The sequence below is a fragment of the Pocillopora damicornis genome, chromosome 12, assembly GCF_964200805.1.
Source record: "Pocillopora damicornis chromosome 12, jaPocDami1.2, whole genome shotgun sequence".
Lineage (NCBI taxonomy): Eukaryota > Metazoa > Cnidaria > Anthozoa > Scleractinia > Pocilloporidae > Pocillopora > Pocillopora damicornis.
In genome coordinates, this window is record NC_142681.1 from 19,620,492 (window position 1) to 19,640,849 (window position 20,358).

Here is a 20,358-nt window from a genome sequence, read left to right on the forward strand (position 1 = left end):
CATCTGTTGTCACCGAACCTTTCACATATTCACTGTGGGAGGTATGGACGCTCATGGGATACCTGTGAAATGAAGTGGAAAATTATATTTAGGCAAAGGATGGAACTCGATTTCAAGTTGCCCACGGGACAGGCGTCATCAATTACGTTTTTCAGACAAGCGGCAGTGAGTGCCGGACAAGCACGGAGGTGAGAACGCGGTAGGCGAGAAGCGTGACAAAAAAAGCCTGGTTTCCCTGTGGAAGTATTTATTTCCAGTCTTCTCCACTTGCGCTTGAGTCACCCGTTGCGCTCGCATATATAAGAAATAAGATAATTATGAAATAAGATTTATAACAACAACAACTTCCCCCTTCCCGCAAAACAAAAGAAACAATTTTGCACTCCTCACCTTACCACCAATTCACCTCCACTAAAGTCAGCCAGAAGTACAAAGTTATGCTCGTTCATCCACTCTTTCAAATGTTTAACTTCCTGAGGTTCATCAGCGGCTGACTGAAGAAACTAGAATAAAAGAAACATTCTAGGTATCACTTTAAATTTTTGTCTTAAAAATCCTTCCACTTTTAACCACAAATCTAGGAAACAGGAAAAGTTTGTCGGCTAATCTTGAGATCTTAACCTGACATTCAAGAAACTGATAGGCAAACAAACACTACCCTATGCTGCTTCCATTCTTATATAGATGGTAGCAGGGAGAAGGGAACAGTTTTTTCACAGCTGAAGTTCTTACAAGCCCCTTTATCACCAGCCTAAATTGAATGGTTCCTCCTCTTTCAACCTCCTAGTGGCAGGAGGAAGAGAAAGATCCCAAGAGCAAGGTTTACTCGTATTCCACCATGCCCTGGTTGCAACTAATTTTCCTTTCCCCTTTGATGCCACTTATTACCGTCAACATTAAGAATAAAACATCCAGGTAAAAGTCACCACATCTCACCTCTTCAATATTCTTTGGCAGTGTACTCTGCTTGCTCTGAGTTAGGTTGAAATAAAAACTTCTTGATAAGTCATCTTTAGGTTCCATTATTCCACTACAATCACCCTCTCTTGCCTTTTCATTTCCATCAAGATCTACTGCTGGAACAATGTGAAGAACTGTGTTCTGAAGAAGTTTGGTGACACTATCGTCCTTTCCTAGATATTTGTTGCAAAGGTACTCAATCATTTTAAGAAGCAGCTCTTTCCCAGTTATGTCAGTTCCTTGTAAACTACCAACAAGTCCAACATGAGCTTTACCCTCTTCATGTGCAGACATCACTGTCATTACCAACGAATAGATTTCCTTTCCTTCACGGCTAGTTCCAATAGTTGTCAGCTTGGTTATGCTAGAACACTTGTTAGCTTGCTCTTTAAGAAAAGATGTCAGCTGTTGGTAATAGTGTTGAGAGTAATTCACTGACAAGTCTGGTGAAGGAAATATGAAAAAAAAAACTGGTTTGTATCTTATCCAAAATGACATTAGAGTATGTGGGTTAATGATATAAGAGCATTTTGGTACTTTTTTTAATCCTAAACAGGATGGTAAAACTTTCTATATGTCCTCTTGTATTTCATGGGCTTTCCATAAAATAAATATTCTTTAATTTCTAACATTCCTAGATGGAAAAGCTACCATGAGAACTCTTAACCCTTTAACTCCCAAGATCTGATTGTTAATTCTCCCCTGTACCTGCTACACATTTCCTTGTAAATTATTTATGAGAACTTGGTGCTAGATCAATACAGCAGCCTCTACCTGATAAGTTTGAATATTCTCATTGCCTGTTTGCTGAAGAAAGTATGGATATTGTAGGGAGAAGTTTTATGTTAATCACTTCTGGGAGTTAAAGGGTTAATCCATACTAGTAGGACATCTTACATTGTTCTTGTGCTCTCTTATTTGTTGTTCTTTTGTGTATCTCATGTTCAATGTGATGTATCTTAAACCCATTCCATCCTAACATCAGTATGCATATTCTCAATACTGTTACCTATGCATTTCCTAAGGTGCTGACAAGGAGAATTTGTTTAACAATCAAGAGCTTCTTTAGGTGGTGATAATTCCCTTTATTCTCCTAGCCTTAATGAGTACTTGAGGGTGACATTGTTATTGCATGCCGATTGGCGGTTTGGAAGTGATTATGAGTGCTATTCAACTCCAAGCAGCCAAAGAGATAAACCACCTCTTGACAATTTAATTATTTTCCAACCATTTTTTGGCATATAGACAGAAATAAACCAGTTTTTTTTTTCCGAGAAGTGTAAACTTAAACATACTAGATAAAATTAAATTCAACCTACCTACTGAAGGAGAAGGGACCAGGACTTTAACAGTTGATTTTATTTCCGCAGGACTTGAGGTAACAGAACTTGAAGTTGGCTGAGGTACAGAGGTTTGTTGGGAAAAAGCTGTTTCTTGAGGGGTTGTATTTGTTTCCACAGGGTAAAGTTTTTGGGTGGTGAAACTTTGGAGGGGTATCTTCTCTGTGGCAATTGAGGGCTGTCCAACCTGTCTCAGTACAAAATTTAGTTCTGTAGCTAGACCAGAAGGAACGACAACTCTTTGGGTAGAAGAAATGTAACCTGCAGCAGAGGCAGTAATAATGTAGCTCCCTGGAACTAGGAGTCTCCAGTAGTCACCATCATTAGCAGAGCTGATGTTATGTCTTATTCCAGAAAGAGAAATGGTGGCATGGGAAATTCCAACCCCTTGCTCATTTTTTATGAAGCCTTTCACACCAGTGTGGACCTGAGACATAAATGTTAAAAGAGACACTTTATGGGCATCCCAATAGGATTTGAGTTTAGACTCAGGAGGAAACTTCACACAACTCATCTCTATGGTAATTTCAAAGCAGTTTGAGTGTACATAGTTGTAGTCTTGCATTCCACCTATAACACTGTACCATTCTGCCCCATTAGTAATACCATCTTTGAAATATTCATCCGGGTAATCAGAACAGGGCCGTCCTCCTCCCATAGTAGGGTGTGCCTTGGAGTAGGACAATGCTAACTGTCGGAAGACAGCATCATCTGGGCTCCTGCTGTATGAACTTTTTTGTTTGCCAGGTGAATCGTCATATGGATAGTTTGCTACAATGGAGCCCCCGTGAAGATTTGCTGACAGCACAAATGGCAAGGAAGTTATCCATTTCATGACAGCAGAAGTTTCTGGCTGGTGAATCTTATTCATATATGGCCAAAACTGGTCTGGAAAGTTTCTGTTTAGATCAACATTTCTGGCATTTTCACGAGTATCTCGCTCATATCCATCAGGGTTCATTGAGGGCATGATATGGATGCGAGTGTAATCTACAAGTGCTGTTATTGCAGGTACTTTGCCGTAGTTCTCACAAAGGGCTTGAATTAAAAGCAAAAGGGTTTCTCTTCCAACAACCTCGTCACCATGCATGTTTCCAACATACTTAAACTCTGGTTCTCCTGGTTCATGAATTCCTGGGTTGTCAGTTATTTCAATCACCCACAACTCCCTTCCTTGCACTGACTTTCCAACTGAGTACAGCTTAGTGATATTTGGATACAACTTTATTATTGTCTGTAGAAATGTTGTCATGTCATGAAAATTATGGTTTTTGAATATCCTTGGTTTCTCCCAGTCATTAACAACTTGAGTGTAATCTTTACTGGTAAGGCTGATACTTGTGAAGGGAACTTCAACTTTATGGTTAGCAAGTTGAGAGATGGAAGACAGATCTCTCCTGGTTCTAAAGAACCGTTCTGTGAGCCATGGTACATGACGCAAAGGGGTATCTCTCTGATTTTCATTTCTCTCTAACACAAATTCCAATGGCGTAGCTTCTTCAGAGCTCACACTAACATTGCTCAGTGTTTGGCAATTGTGTCCTGAAGCATAAACACTGACTGTATACACCCCTGGCAACAAAAGACGCCAGAAGTCACCATGTAATGCTGTTGTTATGTTATGATCTATTCCATGCACATGAACCACAGCATTTTGGATACCAACCCCATGTTGATCTTTGACAAACCCTTTGATTCCTCTATGCACTTGTTCTATGTATGCCAACAACGCCTCGCGATTGTTATTCCACTCTCTTGGCAAATGGCTTTTGGATGGATATTTACAACAGGATAATTCAAGTGTGATTTCAAAGCAATTGCTAATCAGGTAGTTGACGTCTTGCATGCCACCCGAGACATCATACCAGTAGGCACCGTTAGTAATACCCCCTGTAAACTGGCCACGGGTGCAGTCTCTTTTCCCCATTTTACCCATTGTCGGGTGTTTCGTGGCATAAACGCTAGCTAAATGTCTGAAGAGATTATCATCCGGTGATGCACTGTATCCACCAGACCTTATGTGTTCTTTATTGCTATCATATGGATAGCTTGCTACAAGGGACCCACCGTGTAAATTCGCCGACAATACGAAAGGAGTTTCCAGAATCCACTTCAACATGGCTTTTGTTTCTGGTTGTGCTGATCCGACATTGTAGTCGTTCCAATTATTGAACTGATCGGGAAAATTACGATTTAAATCGAAACCGTTACGATTAGGACGTCCAATTTCACCAGAGCAGATACCTTCTATTGCTTTTTCAAAGCCATCCGGGTTCATTGAAGGCATAATAAATATATCAGTGTTGTTAACCAACTTAGTGACTCGATCGTTTTGACCATAATTTTCGAGTAAGTAAGCAATGAGATAAATCAGCACTTGTCTACCCACTGCTTCATTTCCGTGCATGTTTCCGACATATTTGAACATCGGTTTTCCTGGCTTCCTTATCCGTGGATTTTCAGTTATTTGAATGGCGAGCAATTCACGATTGAACACTGATTTGCCAATTCTGTGTAGACGGGCGATGTTGCGATGTTGATACACGAGAGATCGGAGCAAACATTTCAGATCTTCGTTATGAATGTAGCCTTCGTGTACTAAAGACGAGACAATTCTCTTCCTCCGAACATCACAAAATCCTCCAGATTTAGTTCCAGTAATGTAGGAAGAAATTACAATTACTATTATTATGAAAACATAGTTGACGGCCGCCATTTTTTTGTGCTATGGTGGTCGCTTTCCTTATTGACACGTGACAGTCGGCAAATAAAAGTCGCTCACCCCGTTTAAGATTTTAAATGGATCAGTAAATAACAACTTCCGGTTTAGATCACAGCCGTTATTTTATCTCAGCTTCTCAACGATGCAAAATCATCAGTCTTAAATATGTTTCAATGGAAGGTTTACTTTACATACATCGATCGCTATTTCATTGCCGTGTCAAAAAATTAATAATTCTGATGTGCAAATAAAGCTTTGTAAATAGCAGCCAACCATGACATTTTTTCTCTGATTGGATTTTTATTAAACTTATGTATCTCTAGTATTACTTAAACGGAAGCTAAATTATCATCAGCAAATCAGGAAGATTCGAACTGATTACAGCTTCCTTCTTGTTTACTGAATTTGGCGAGTGAAATACGTGTAAATTCCATTTTACTTTCTCGAATATTCTTATAACCAGACCGCAGACCGTAATTACCATAGAATATTGACTGTTGTAGAATTTAAACAGTTTTTGCTGTTGTACCCGTTGTCGTTTGATATATGATTAAATCATTCTTTTAAACATTTCACTGTATTTTGAACCGGAGAATATAGAGAGTTTGTGTCTTTTTCAAAGCAAAAAACAGCTATATATAAATTTCATGTTAAACGCATTCGACTCCTACCCAAGACTCCAATGAGAATGTTGATTTTTTTATCCGTTTGGTTTTCACAATATTCTGTTTATACAGTTGCTTCGTCACTTCTTAATCACGCAGTAGCACATAATTTTCATAGTATTGCCGCCAACTTTTACAGGTGTGATTATAAATACATATAAAACATCTTGGTTTGGTGACAATTTTTAAATAAAATGAATAAATCAATAAATTATTTCAGTGGAGGAACTTAAGCGTACATATTTCTGCTTTAAAAGAAAAAAAACTTAAACCCATCGCACTAGCTATGGCTTCCTTTTGTCATACTTCCTTGCCCTTAATTTCTCAATTAGTGAACAACTCTCCTACTTTCATAACTTTGACAATTTATCATCATGGCATCCATTGACCTTACCGAAAAGTGTCGCATGATTGACACACAATTGATTTCATCATTACCAAACTGAAACCAAAGAGGTCGATGACCTATCTTTTATTTTGTAATTTTTTATCGTATACCGACATAGTGAATACTATGGCGGTTTCTTTATTCCTTTATTATTAATTCTGGTGATCGGTTCATTAAGAATAGTATTAGATTTTATTCAGCTGAGTTTTCGACACAGTGTGCGTTCAATTATTCTGAGGTCGGTTGCGTCAGTTGAATGGGTAATTATTTTTATTAGTTTGTATTTCTACAACTAAAATTATTCATAAGACCTCGACGCAGCTTTTTTTCCCAATCATCTTTTTACAAAACGCGTTTGATTGAAGCATCAACTCTATGCTTTAAAATAAAATACTTATCGCTTAGCATGGAGCTCATTCGTACGGATAACGCATTACATCGATATCTTTAACATCACCATGATCCAAGAAATCTATTTTGCTTCACCCTTAAAATTACACCCTAACATTGGTATTCAAATTCTCCAATCTGTTCTCTTTACTTTTCCTATGGTACTGACAACGTGAATTGTTCAACGATCGGGACCTTCTTAAATTTGTTATTAGTTTCTTTATTCTCATTAACTTTACATTTGATTTAAGGCTGATACTGTAAGGAGAAACTAGAATTCAAGCGCTCTTAGGGGTTGAAGGGCTAACCTAGTATGCATTTATGACGTAACCCGGCTGATCTCTCGTGCAAGGATTTAAAGTTTAAGTCGCTAGTTTATTTTGCTTCTGACGTTTGATGGTTTATCGTGGTTCTGTTTTAAAACAGTTCCATTTATATTTGGGGCGATTCCTTTAATGACAGCGACGTTTAGTTTTCCTTTTGTGATTTTCTTGACACTTTTTACATTACTGACGACATTAGTGCGGTGTGATCTGTCATAACTTTTTTCTTCAGCGGACGTTTTCCCTTTTCGTTTTCCGTGCTTGGTACTTTTCAGAGCCGCAGACACTCCAGCAGAAGTTATGTTTGTGTGAACCGGCCCTTTCTGAATATTCGACTTGTCTTGCAATTCATACGCAGAATCGTTAAGTCTATGTGTATTGACGGGTTCGCCGGGTATTTCGTCTCTGTTCCTCATTGTCTTGGTATAGGGTGTGTTTTTCCGTATCACTTTTTTAATGTAGAATTTTTTTATCTTTTTGGTGGGTTACATTCCTTTGTGGGGTAGGTAGGGGGGTTGTTATGTTACCAACAATCGATGTGTTGTGGTGAGAACTCGTGTCGTTGCTCAGCTTTGCGATGATGTTCCTGCCTCTTGCATCCTTCTTCATTTTCTTGTTACTTTGATTCAAAGAAGGAAATTTCTTGTGGTTCTTTTTACCTTCCACAAGTGAACTATTTCTTGGATGACCTCTGTGTTTCGGTATTTTATTGCGACTGAACACTCCTAGCCTACCTGGCGGTTGACTCTTAGCCGTACTAGAAACCTGAGGCTTGACCCTTTGAATCGCTTTTCGTTTCTGGCTTATCAACGCATTTTCGTCTGCAACCATTTTTTGAACTGCTCGCACTGTGGGGTCATCCTCAATGGAAGGTAAATTCAACTCTTTAAGCTCTTCACCGATGGTATTCATTTCGTTCCCAGGCCTCCACTGTTCAGCACCCATTTGAGGCTCCAAGCTTGTCTTCGTGGGGCTCACGTCGAAAGGTAATTGGGCACGCATGCGCTCTTGTGCTGGATTCCAATTGAAGTTACTTGCTTCTGTACGTGGCTGTTCCTGAATATTTTCGAACACGCCACTATCAGCATATTTGGGTAGTGTCGGTGATGAGACAGGAAAGCTTGCATATACGTTGTTGGTATACTTTGTGGCTGGAAGCACTGTTTCCCAAGGTTTTTTCAGCTCCTCTTCCTTTACGTTTGTACCACTAGTGTTCATTTTACTGACTGTGCTGCTACTTGTAGGGAGTGTGCCCTTCGGTGAAGCTTCTTCGCCTTGATCGTCCTCAAGTCTTAACTTCTTTGAATAGGTGTTCAGAACTTTCAACAAAGCCTTGATTGAGGTTGATATTTCTCGTATTTCAGCCGCAGTTGGTGTGGTGTCGCCTCCTTGTGTGATAGTAGTAGAACTTGGTTTGTTAAGGCTAGAATTGTAATCATTAGTAGGTGACACTTTTGAAACGATACTCTCGGTTTCTCTACTTTTAGAATCGGTTGAAAGTGTTAAATCTGAGGCTATTGGTAAAACTTTGTCTTCGAAAGATTTTGTCTCGCCATTGTTAGAGGCCAAGGATCCAGGGGAGAGCTCTGGAATCGACGTCAAGGCAGCAGATAGATCAGCGGGTGTGAAGGATGACTGGTCAGTATTTCCTGCTATTCTACCTATGGCATTCATTTGCAAATTTAGGGGAAGATCTGGGTTTGAGGGCTTCTGGGTATTTTCCTCAGTTTCAGGATTTAACTCAGGGGAAGCCGAGATGGTCGTTAATTTTCCGTCATCATCTGATGGCAAAGCTACTTCAGGCTTCCTTGTGTCTGCGGTAAAATCAGATTCCACCTTTGGTTCCTCTTTGATTATTCTTTGTGTAAAGGAATGCTCTTTATCTTTCGCATGAGTGGCGTTTATTTTACCTAGTGTTACCACTGATTGAACGTTGAGGTAATGTGGCACTTTGTTATTACGTAATCCGGTTTGTATCGTTGACGTTTCATCGGGTGGCTGGGAGGGCGTGGGAACGTCATCTAACGTTTCCAAAGTTAACGTTACTGTCTGATCACCGGAGTCAATTTTCTGGGTTCCTCCAGCTGTAACTTTGGCTTTTTCATTGGGTAAAACGTCTTTCGTATTATTCTGTTGCAAAGTAACTTTAATAGGCAATTTCGTAGACTTATTCAGCTCACTGGATCGATTACTGCTGCTGGTATTGCTGGTAACATTTGCTGAGTGATCTGTGGGTGCTTGCAGTATAGCGTCTCCACTAGAAAAGTCGCTTATCTTATGGTCATTTGGAAATTTATCAATACCACTTTCGTCGTATTTTATTAATGGCTTGTATTTTGAAGAGTTCCCCTCTTTGACCTCATTAAGATCTAATAGACTTGCTGCAATCACCGTCATCAAATCATCGATATGAGGACTCACTTTAGAATGTTTATTACCAGGTTTAGCATTCTTTGGAAGGCTTTTAGCTCTCTCAGATATCTCCATACTGTTCATGAAATCCATTAAGGTGTTATTCCGAATGCTTTTAGATACATTCTTTTTTTCATAACTTGAGAAGGAGAGTTTTTGTTTACTCTGTTCACCTAAAGGATGTTGAACCAGTTGTGTGTGATTATTGTGCGTCAGGTCAATTCTGCTGCTATCTTTATTCAGTGCTTTGTTAGCTCCTGAAGAATTTTTGACGAGCGTTTTGTTTTGTTTTCCGCTCAAGATTTCTGCAAGGACCTTACTTTCCATGACAGCTAACGGATCTTCTGGGGGTGGGAGCTTGTTAATGCGCCCTCCAAGAAGTACTCCTTTAAAGTTAACGAGAGTATTAGTTGACACAAATGACGAACGGTTCGTGGAATTTCTTCTGTGTAGTCCATGGCGCTTCGAAAGTGCTCCAAGCAGTTCGTTCACAGCTTCAGTAAAAAGAGCAGACGTTTTGATATCGTTAAATCTACTGTTTTGACCCGCAGCGCCTTTTGACAACTGGGAAGTCAAATTACCTGGAACTGTTGCACCTTTACCGGCAAAGTTTTTTGCAACTCCCAGCAGTGTAACTGGTCTTTTCATTTTGCTGTTTCCCTTTAAATATTCTGATATGTTTCTTGCAATGTCTGCAAACGGACCTCCACTCTTATCCCATCGTTTCACTAACTGCTTCAATGTACCCTTTCTCATGGCGTTGTCAATCAGCCTAGTTAAAATATCTTGCAACGCTTGCAGCTCCTTGTCCGTGGCTGGAAGAAATCCTTTTGATGATCCTTGGCTGGAATGAATGGTTGCTACTTCTTCTCGTGTTTGTGCCCCAACATCTTCACCTAATTTTCCCGATAAAAGGAGCGGTAACAACGCGGATGGAGTTGGCCTCTTAGAATCGTTCTTTCTTCCTGCAGTTTCAGCCACCTCTATCGCCTGATTTATCTTGCTTTGCAAAGTTTGTAAGTCTTTTGAACTTAACCCTTTATTCCCTTTTATCCCCTCAATTGAGTTCGAATCCTCATCCTTTTTTCGAACGAGAGGAGTTTCCTTCTCTACCTCTGTATCGGGTGTATCCCAACCTAAGAGGGATCCTATCATATTCATGTCTTGCGTGAACTCATAACTTTGATGATGACGACGATGATGCGTATGATGCTTTCTACGTCTGTCTCGCCCTGAAGAGACTGGTTCCTCTGAGCTGGGCGAGATTTCTTCCTGCTTGTTTTCTCCTTGGCTTTCCTCTGGCGATAGTCGCGTTGTCAAAGCATCCAATGCATCGCTTAGAGTTTCTAGTGTGGCAATCTTTTCATTTAGCTTCCTAATTTTCTCTTTGGTTCGCTGCTTGTGACTCTCTTTTGATGACTGAACTTCTGTTTTTGTACCTTGTAATTCATTTGGAGCCTCCTGATCGTTGTTTAAAGCTTTGGATAAATCAGCCAATGAAAATTCTTTATTTCCTATAGAAATCGTCGCAGAGGACATTTTGTTGTTACCCTTAGTGGCTATCTGTTCATTGTCCTTGTTTGCGGCCGAAATTCTTGCTGGTCCATGGCCTGACGGTTGATGTATCAGGCCGGATAGGAGATTTGCGATCGTGTGTTCGTTTGTTGATGTCTTACTGACTGAAGGTGGGCTTGCTTGAACAGCAGAGCCAAAATGCTGCGCCATTATGTTTTTGTATGAAGAATCCTCGGTTCTAGCCGAGTCAAGTAGACTTTTCGACAACGTTTGTCCAAATTTGCTCGTCAAAAAAGTTTTTATAAGGCTCTCAAATGGCTCTATTGTAGTAGAGACTTTCGGGTTTGGTGATTGATTCATTGAAGACTCTAAAGATGTTTGTGAAGGGGAATTTTTAGACAGAGGCGATATCGCATTTAAGACATCGTGAACGTTCGCTTCATTAGATGATACTGACTTCATGGAGGAAGTTGGATTTACACGTGAGATAACCTCAGGTTTTTTTGTGGGAGACTCCTGGCTATTACCCACGCCCGGTTCAGAGTTCAAAGCGAGGTTAGCCACAGGCAGCTTTCTTGATAGTGTTATACCCTTGTGTTTCGCGAGTGAAGAAGCTCCAATGCCACCTTGAGCTGCTGAAGTTGAGGTGTCCTTTTTGTTTGACAAAAGCGGCCGGGAATCTTTTGGAACAGGAAGATTTTCTCCGAGCGATGATTTACTCTTTTCGTCACTTTGTCCTCCGAGAAAATCGAAAATTGGTTTTAGCTGATCAGAATGATTGTACTGAGGAACTGGAAGCAACATGCTTAAGTTTAGTTCACCAACTCTCTGAGCGGGGAATGGAGTCTTCGCATTTGGTGTCAGATGAAGCAAGGAGTGTAGTGGTCTGACTGTGTCCTGTTGTGATGCTTCAAGCAGCTGCTTTTCGCCATCTGAGTTGGGCAGATCTGCTAAGATAACAAAATGTACAGAAAGATGTCTTAATCAATTGTCATAAAACGAGCTTAAGACCTCTGGTCCAACCACTAGGTTCATATGTTACAAGCGTCCTGCCCACAGTTCGGATCAGCAAAGTTGAAAGCCTAATTAGTTGAAGAGCAATGGTGTAATAGTATCTCCGTCTTCGAATTAGGAAAGATAAGCTGTTGTTACTAATCACTGGCGTGGGTCAATAAAAAGCATTCTCTTGATGAAAAGATAAGAGACCTCACGAGGATTCACACCTCAGTACTCGAGGGAGGAAAAACGCCAGATGAAAAAAATTTTCATTGCTTAATATCAACTTTGGCTCAGCTCACTTACCCACGACATCACTAGGTGGCTGGCATCTGTAGCTGATCAGAGCATACTTGTCAATCCCTGGACAGTGGTTTCCATCTTTAGTGAGATGTTTATCATCTGCCGTTACAATGCAACTCTCCCTTCCAGAACATCTCTCCTTCAAAGCTAAAATGCTGCTTGCTGAGTTTGCGCAGGTAAAGAACTTCCCCAGGGGAGTAGGGCAAGTAGAAGGCGAATCTCTACCCCAGTAGGCTGACATGATATGTATCTTCCATCCCTGACCGCACTGAAGCTCAGTTGTCTCACCGTTGCACAGCACAAATTTTCGTTTTTCAGGCATACATGTATACTTAACAGCCAAATATTTATTTACACCAGGGCAGTGTTTAACCCCTGGGGGCTGTAGAACGTTGTGCCTGGCGGGTATCTCGCAGTATTCCTTATCATCGCACAGATTCCGTACGATAGGTGTGGTGGTGGGATCACTGAGGCAGTTCGTGACAGGGTCTCCGTCCTCCGAAGGGCATATTTCGGCTGACAAGCGTCCCCAGAAAGCTTCCTCTATAGCGATGGTTGATCCAGGAGAGAAACATTCCAATGACTTGTTCTGACCAGCACAAATAATGACAGACTTATCTAAGACAGAAAAAAATTAAACTGGACAGTTAATGTTTTATGCAGAAAATCTTTCTGCTCGCAAATGTTCTGGTTCAGACATGCTCCAAATTTACCCATGGATTGGTTCGTTAAACTTATTCAGTGATGGCAACGCATGTTCCACTCCCCCACCCCTTCTGTCCTTCTGTCTTCCTGCAGGTTTTAACTTAAGTCAGACGCAAACATTTATGTGGTTCCATCGATAATTTTCTGATACTCATTGATTTTCTGGATCCGATTTTTACGCTGAGGGAGGCAGCGCAAGAGTATGGTGTTTTTCTCAATGGCCAGGCCAGCTTGAGTAATTCTTGAACTACAACTATGATATAACATACTGCACTTGCCAGATGAAAATTTTACTCGTATTCGCATGCACTTTATCGATATGTTGTGATCTATTCAACCAGCATCTCACCTGTTTCCAAATCAATTTCGCTTCTTGGGCTCCCTGATGAACCTGGGGTTGCTGTTCGAACTGCAGATTGATACAGTAAGGAATAATTAACAAAAAGAAACTTACTGAATAATTCCCATAAAAAATCTTCCCAATACTTCTGCTTTTTCTTAAACTTGTATTTTCTGTCAACTTCATTTCAAACTAAAAAAAACCAAAGAGGGTACTTTTCTTTGCAGGTTAATACTTGTGAGATCTCAAAGAAAATTGACATACTGTAATGGAAAGGCATATTTCCTGTACGAAAATAATAAATTTCGAAATTTGACCATTTCTATCGCTTACATATATTTACAAACAGTTGCATTCATTGTCTCGTAACACCTTTAAGTACCTCTATCATGTAAGCTCTCAAACCAAGATCCGAAAACGAAGACTTGAAAACGAAGACCTAAAAACTAAGACCCGAAAGGTCTGTGACATGGTTACGTCTGGCCCGTTAGCCCGGTTTGGTCCGACCGAACGGTAACATGACCGCTTAAAAATCGTATATCAGGGAATATAAGCCTTTGATGGAACGCTTGAACAGACTAACCATCCAACGCTATTAAAAAAAACACGATTCGCAATGTTTTCGGTCCATTTAACGCTTTCTCGTTTCACGATAGCATTTCTACAAGAAGCGTTTATATGAAAGTAATTACAGATTTTTAATATTTGCACAAACATTGGTATTGTTATTTTGGTAGCCTAAACTATACCATGACAGAATTAGGTCTTTATCCTACCTGATAATTGGTCCAAAGTACCAGTCGATTCCACCCTATCGATAAACAAAGAAGACAAAAGCCACACGAAAGTTACCAAGTATTTCTTCATTCTTAGACAACATTCTATCACATCTTCCGTTGGATTTTTCTCCGCAAAATATGGTTTGTTTTCCACACCGATTTTATCATATCCTCGGTCGATTTTAAGGCCATTAAGTGAACCGTAGACTATGCATTTTGCTGACCCAGGCACCAGTTGGAGGTCACCTTGCTCACAAACTGAAAAAGTCAGAATGTCGCAGTTTGCTTTTAAATATTTATGAACATTTTGTATTCCGTTTTAAATGTTTTCAACGGAACAGAAATTTGTTTCTATTTCACTTGCCAAACTGTTGGTTAGCACTGTGTTTATTTGTCTAGAAAAGGAATTTGTTTGATTTCATGCATGTTGGTTGTATCTGTAAGTCTTACGTCAGGCTCACTAAGACCTCTAAGAGATATCTCTCTTAGATCTATGAGAACCGTTTCAATACTTTGGGAAACACAAAGGCCTGGTGCCTAGTGTGTTAGGCTCTAGATTTAGAAGTGTCTTGGCTCAGTTTACCCCCAGGGGGGTGGAGCGGGAAGGTTAATTCTGAAATGTTTTAGAATCGAGGGAAGCGGGTTGATAATCATCGTGCTTGTGGTTTTGAAGTGTCACGGTGGATGCGTATGGGTGTGTGTCATAATACCAAAGAACCTTCAGAGACCTCAAAATACACCATTACTGCTTAGACTGGAGTTAACTCAGACAGTTGTGGAACAATAACCTGGTAAACTATCTGAAGCTGGAGTTTTACCGGAAAAAAAAAAAAAACTTAATTCAGTTCATAATTCCAGGGCATATAAATATGTTGAACCGGTTTGTCGCATTTCTAAACTGGCCTTTTTGTTCGTGAAAAAACTAATCAGTTGTTTAAAAAATTGCATTTGAATTCTTGGTAGAATGATCGACATCTTACTGCCATACCACTTTGGAACTGGGCCATGATCACTGTTTCGCTAACGCTTTTCTCCTATTAGAAAGGGCACTAAAAGTCGAACGGCAAAACTTTGCAGGTGCGCGAGTTAATTTTCCATAGAGCGCGCACTGTTGAGAAAGACAATAGAGCGCTGAAGACGTAGGCCGCGAACTCGGAAGCGTCGAGTACTTATTGTTTTTTATACGCATGTCCACGTTTGAGTCGATTTATGATAGAATTAACGTAAAAGACTTGTTTACATTGAGTTCATAAGTGTGCCTCCCATTAAGTCAGGAAAATCACACGTAAACCCTTTCTACCCCAACGCAACCCTGTGTTGCGCGCACTATGAGGACGATTGAGAAAAGTATGGAAAACAATTTTGTAGATACACGCGCTTACTACGTTTCAGTTTTTGCCGGAGATAACTCTCTCTTCACTCACTGCATAGTTAGTAGAGGAGACTACTAACTATGCTCACTGTGTTGCGAAGAGGAGTTTTTCAACCCCTTTGGGCTGCATTAACCTCGTCTAGTTGTGCTGACTGACCCTGAATACGTTTTTTTTATATTTTACTCCGTGCTACATTTTGTTAGGAAAGCAAATCAGCATTTCTGCAGCTTCAGCTAGATTTTGCACCACGTTAATTCTTCATGTTGCGTTAACCAAAAAGACAAAAAAACAGAGATGCGAAAAAACCTGTGAAAGGAGACATAAGATTCTAGGAAATGGTCTGATACAAGAGGAAGGAACAAAGGAATTAGAATGACCGTTGAAAGTTTTCCTTAGGAGGAAAAACCAAATCTGATGGTTTCACTGTGTTCTTTATTGAAAACATTTGAGCATCATTAAGTTAGGTAATAGAGTTCACTCGGAAAGCGTAAAAGCTGTATTCAGTTCGTTTGGGTATGTTTGCAGTTATTGAGTCGTTCATGTGAAAGTTTACCTAAGCTTTTTCATGCTCCCTGCGTATAACCATGATCTATTAACCTAGTATCATACACCCTACCCTTGACCCCAGGGTGCATAATTTTTTTTGTCGGTGAAAAAATAGTGTTACTTACTTTTACTCGGCTTATTTTACTAGAGTCTCGTATTCGGTTACAATATCAGCTAAAATCTCTTAGCCAATTATCCTAGCGCTAAGCATCTATCAAAAAGGTGGATCGGTTTCCTATATAAAAAACAAACAAACGAACAAACAAACAATTTAAGGCAACCGTTGCAATATCAACTCGGATGGATTTCCGCCATGCCTTTTGATTCGATGCCGCTGACTTTATTTTTCATACATTAAGGTGAATTTCCAGCTCCTGCATTTCCAAGTCCTAAGCCACGAAGCTTCTGAGGCTGCGAGTTTTTTCTTTGTTCCGCGAACTGGTTTTTAAGAACAGGAACAGGTCTCTTTTTGGTTGGAACTTGGACTATTTCGTTGAGCGAGGTCCTTTTAGTCCCAGGTACTGTTTTTTTCATCTGATCCTGATTACCTGGCGGTGTTCCCTTGCCGTTAGGCCCTTCTTTCTGTAGCCTGGGTACCCCCACCTGTACTGCAGTGGGTAGAGCTCTGGTTGCTTTCTTTTGAGATACAAGCTTTGTCGGAAGTGGTACAGGGTCGCCTTTCCTTCTCGCCGCCTGCGGTAGCTTGGGAATTGATTTCTGCATGTTCTTCTGACGAGGAATAGAGGCTCTCTCTGTACCAGAAGGCAATGGCAATGACGGCTTTTTCTTTATATGATGGATTCCTTCAATTATCATACGTTCAATAGCCTGCGCTTGTTCATCTGTCAAACCATTGTCCGACCCAGGATCGTCGCCATCTTGCGTTTCAGCAGACGCTTTGATAAGATTGTTGATCTTCTCCAGAGCCTTGAGGCCTCCCATGCCCAGTCGTCCAATATTCAAGTTCTCTCCAACAACACTATTCCCCTCTTCAGCTGGTATTTTCACAATCTGTTGGCCCCCGCCGTCCAGCTGTTTAAGATCGTTCACAACGTTTGGTGCCAGTCCTGATTTGGGTTTGGCAGGAGGGACCTTCATGGGAAGTGCTTCTTGGTCATTCTGAATGGCATCCTCTTCCGTACCTACGATGTGGATTAAAATTAAAAAAAGATGTTAAGTCTGTACTCAAGCCAAGTGGCCCAGCCAGCCGGGACTTATCCCGGTTTCCTGAGCATTAAGCGACAAGGAGCATCACTACTCCCCTTTTTGCGTTCCCTTAGCATTTCGTACATATTTAACAGTCTAGGCAAGAGAAACCATCCAAAATCAACAGTAACTGAGACAGGGTACAACGTGCACCAGGGTTGGGTTGTTCAAAATCCGATTACAACCGCTCCTCGTAAACTGTGCATGTGGTAACCTCGAGGTACCGCACAGCTTTAATCCGAATAAGTGCTTTGAACCACATGATCCAGCATGCTGGAAAAGTCACAGATTGTTTATGAGTAATAAACGATTTCATGAGATGCATTACCAACTCTCACACACCCTACCTATGTTTGGATGCGGTTTACAGCTGTAGTTGATTATCAAGTATTTCTGAACTCCGGGGCAGTTTTCGGCGCCATTTTGTACTTGATCATAAGAAGAATGCACGTCACACCTGGTCAACCCATCACATGACTTCTTCACAATCCCAAGACTCTCAGGGGCCCCAGTGCACATGGTCTGTCCGTTCTCTGCTGGACAGACAGTGGTTGACTGGCGTCCCCAGAATACTGAATTGACGCCAATCTTCCATGAAGCCGGGCAGGTGAGGCTTGAGTTTTCAGAATCACAAATGACGACTTCTTTTGCATCAGGCACACACGTGTAATTGACAGTTAAATATTTATTTACGCCAGGGCAGTGTTGTGATCCTGTGTTCTGTAGCAAGGCATGTCTGGCTTCAAGTTCACATGATTCTTTTCCTTCGCATCTTCCCTTCACTATTCCCTCTGACTCCGGTGCAGTGAAGCAGTCAAGCATTGTATCTCCATCATCTGAAGGACATATCACAGCAGACTTGCGACCCCAGAATACACCTGTAACTGCGATGTTTGAGCCCGGGTATGAGCAGCTCAGCGGTTTCCTCTGTGTTGTACAAACGGTGATTTCCTTGGCTGGAAACAAAATAAATAATAGAACTGGGAAAGAATCATTTTATCACAGAGCTGTACTTTTTAAGATGGGCGAACAAACAGTCACAAGCATTAATCCTGGTGTGGAGTGTGTTCCATTCACCAAAATACATTTACCAAAATAGTTTATGAAAACGCGAACAGTTCACCTTATAAAAGAAAGTCAAACAATTAATCTTTATGTGCGCTCCATAAACTTTCCTGAGGGTCGCCAAAAGTGCCTGGCAAAAAGGAAGTTTACTCTTGACTCTTATTCTTTAATTTATGGTAAACACGAGTCACCATTAACGCGAAAGCATAGTTAAGTGCTAATACATTGAGGTGCCGTTTGCTTAAAAAGTAGTAAAAAGCGAACAAGTCCTGTTGCAAGCAAATGTTCACGTTGCTAATCTTTTTATGAGAATCTTGATACTCACAAGCTTCGAGGTCAATCTGACTCAAACCAGCCCCTGCATCTTGATTGTGAACTCCACCTCAGAGGAAAAAACGCAGCGAAGTCAGTATCACCGATGTATGAAAAAATTTTTTTTTTCTCGGGCGAAGTGGGAGCCTACTCTAATTCAAGGAATGATGCATTGGTTCCACATGCATGTAGACAGCGAGGAAAAAAATTTCTTTTTAGAGGCTGAACTACTGGACGACTTTTCAAACATTTTTCAGATTTGTGCACTGCAAGTAAAAGCGTTTGTGTGTCTTATCCACTAACATTTAGCGTTTGCACACATCTAAGCATGTGGGTATAGCAGACTTACCTTGTACATAAGCCAATGCTACGTTCAGAAAGGCGACGAGAGCAAATATTTGGTGAATGAAACGGCTTTTTGCCATCGCTGCCCTTGCAAAAGCAAAGCAAATAAAAATATGAGAACTAATATTTATGATTTTATCGAAGAATTGGTCAAATAGGCGCCAAAGTGTTTGTACCTGTGATTTGATGTTACCACAAGATCAAACCGGAGAATAACTTTCTTAACGGGTGGTAACAATTTGAGAACAGGTCAAAATTTGTTTTTTTCACCTGGATCAGTCAAGAGTGAAATTTAGTCCAGTTTGTTCAGATAAGGACGTTTTAACGTGTTTGTATCGAAAATCAGTATAATTGCGAAGTTCACTGAAAGTCTATGACTTCTGCGTCAAATCAAAAATAAGATAACCTCAGGAGGACTCATTGTTAAAGATTACGTGCTTGAAATTTAACAACAAAGGCAAATCTCAGCTATATAACACCAACACTAGACTAAACAGTTTTGAATATTATTGTTCAACAAGTCTATCAAAAAAACATTATAGTAACAATATTTGATTAAAAGCATTCCTCCAGAAACCTTTCGCGAAAAAAAAATAGGGTTCCGGCGATGTTTCATTAGTCACCATTCACGCCTTGTAAACGACAGGTTATCACGAAAAGATTCTTCTTTGCCTGGTTTACTTTGAGAAGATGACAACCAGTCTTGTTTCCAAAATGACAACCTCTTATTCAGGGGGAGGAATAGAAAATAGCAGTAAGTTCAAACTATCTAAGTTACCTTGTGTTGGGGCCTTTTCACGTTGCCTTTTTTGTTTCTTTTTAATCCTTGTGTGACCGCAGGCGGAAAACGTGAATTATGCAGGAATTGTATGACGTCACTCACGATGTATCCGGATCGTAGTTGGAAACAGGACCGCAGTGATCTAATAATTCTTTTTCATGAACAAAAGCCATGTCAAATTCTAAAAATTTTAGCGGAACCTCCTCGTATTTCAGTTTGATACACTTCATAATTTCTGCTTTTTGCGGGTGGGTTTCCGCTCGTGCATTATTTAAACTCGGTGTCATATTATTCGAACTGAAGATTCTTGAAAAGCAGGAGAATTATTTCCACTTAGCGACTTTTAGCGACTGTTTTCAACCCAAGTCGGAGGAGAGAAACCTCACGAGGATCTTTAAGAGATGTAGAGCAGATAACAGCAAAACGTTTCGCTAATTGTAGTTCTTTCTTGTTAAAATCTTATTATTCTGAACTTAGCACTCGCAAGAATACTAGGTTATGGGTTACCTTTGATCCCCTATCCTGGTGTTGCTGTGGTTTGGGACCTTTGACAAGTTATTCATAATGCCTTGCGCTTTACTAAGTCTCCGCTGGATAAGATGGCATGAAAATTTACTCCTCCTGTTAAGAATCGAAGAGAATAATGCCTCTGCGGCCCCATGTACAATATTTCTTCTCTCACCAGTCTTCGCCCTGTCTATTTTCATGTAGAGACCTTGATGGTAGGGAGGGTGGGGGCTACACATCGTTTAGTGCGTGCATAGATGTAAGGTGGTAACCTAAGATCTAAGAGAGGATGCACAAACTCCAGAATTTGTTTCGATTCAGATAAAAACCTTTAATATGCTGTTTATTAACTGATTTTATTTATTAATTAAACGAGTGCAATTTT

General features: G+C 40.4%; 3 protein-coding genes across 6 annotated transcripts in view; all 3 read right to left on the bottom strand.

The window, feature by feature from the left end:
* The window catches only part of LOC113681020 (carboxypeptidase D), a 9,113-nt gene extending 4,050 nt beyond the window's left edge, over positions 1 to 5,063 (bottom strand). The window contains exons 1-4 of the mRNA XM_027198074.2: positions 2,280 to 5,063; positions 937 to 1,403; positions 391 to 503; positions 1 to 62 (exon numbers count right to left, since the gene is read on the bottom strand). The exon at positions 1 to 62 is cut by the window's left edge and continues 945 nt beyond it. Coding sequence (XP_027053875.2) covers positions 1 to 62; positions 391 to 503; positions 937 to 1,403; positions 2,280 to 5,016 — 3,379 coding nt within the window. The 5' untranslated portion in view covers positions 5,017 to 5,063. The remainder of the gene's footprint in view (positions 63 to 390; positions 504 to 936; positions 1,404 to 2,279) is intronic.
* A 1,260-nt stretch (positions 5,064 to 6,323) lies between these two features.
* On the bottom strand, positions 6,324 to 14,103 carry LOC149036897 (uncharacterized). Of its 2 annotated transcripts, none has more exons than XM_089188653.1 (4): positions 13,836 to 14,103; positions 13,069 to 13,128; positions 12,018 to 12,632; positions 6,324 to 11,665 (listed from the first exon to the last, which is right to left on the bottom strand). In XM_089188653.1, the coding sequence occupies exons 1-4, from the start codon at positions 13,924 to 13,926 to the stop codon at positions 7,242 to 7,244; spliced, it is 5,190 nt and encodes a 1,729-aa protein (XP_089044779.1). In that variant the 5' UTR covers positions 13,927 to 14,103; the 3' UTR covers positions 6,324 to 7,241. The 2 variants fall into 2 exon arrangements, with proteins under 2 accessions (XP_089044779.1, XP_089044778.1); XM_089188652.1 differs by having other exon boundaries at positions 6,324 to 11,662; positions 13,836 to 14,085.
* Positions 14,104 to 15,623: 1,520 nt separating this feature from the next.
* On the bottom strand, positions 15,624 to 20,161 carry LOC113681000 (uncharacterized). Of its 3 annotated transcripts, none has more exons than XM_089190332.1 (6): positions 19,974 to 20,161; positions 19,464 to 19,617; positions 18,690 to 18,767; positions 18,354 to 18,410; positions 17,311 to 17,919; positions 15,624 to 16,899 (listed from the first exon to the last, which is right to left on the bottom strand). In XM_089190332.1, exons 3-6 carry the CDS (start codon positions 18,763 to 18,765, stop codon positions 16,112 to 16,114), a joined length of 1,530 nt encoding a protein of 509 aa, XP_089046458.1. In that variant the 5' UTR covers positions 18,766 to 18,767; positions 19,464 to 19,617; positions 19,974 to 20,161; the 3' UTR covers positions 15,624 to 16,111. The 3 variants fall into 3 exon arrangements, with proteins under 3 accessions (XP_089046458.1, XP_089046456.1, XP_089046457.1); XM_089190330.1 differs by having other exon boundaries at positions 18,690 to 18,772; XM_089190331.1 differs by lacking the exon at positions 19,974 to 20,161 and having other exon boundaries at positions 19,464 to 19,716.
* Positions 20,162 to 20,358: the final 197 nt, after the last annotated feature.

Excerpts from the sequence above, each read along its gene's own strand:
- LOC149036897 (XM_089188653.1), bottom strand. The coding sequence starts at position 13,926 with ATGAAGAAATACTTGGTAACTTTCGTGTGGCTTTTGTCTTCTTTGTTT. Across the intron at positions 13,129-13,835 it reads TACTTTGGACCAATTATCAG|TTCGAACAGCAACCCCAGGT; the intron begins GTAGGATAAAGA and ends ATCAATCTGCAG. Across the intron at positions 11,666-12,017 it reads GCCACCTAGTGATGTCGTGG|CAGATCTGCCCAACTCAGAT; the intron begins GTAAGTGAGCTG and ends TTGTTATCTTAG.
- LOC113681000 (XM_089190332.1), bottom strand. The coding sequence starts at position 18,765 with ATGGCAAAAAGCCGTTTCATTCACCAAATATTTGCTCTCGTCGCCTTT. Across the intron at positions 18,411-18,689 it reads AGCATTGGCTTATGTACAAG|GTGGAGTTCACAATCAAGAT; the intron begins GTAAGTCTGCTA and ends TTTTCCTCTGAG. Across the intron at positions 16,900-17,310 it reads TAAACCGCATCCAAACATAG|GTACGGAAGAGGATGCCATT; the intron begins GTAGGGTGTGTG and ends TCCACATCGTAG.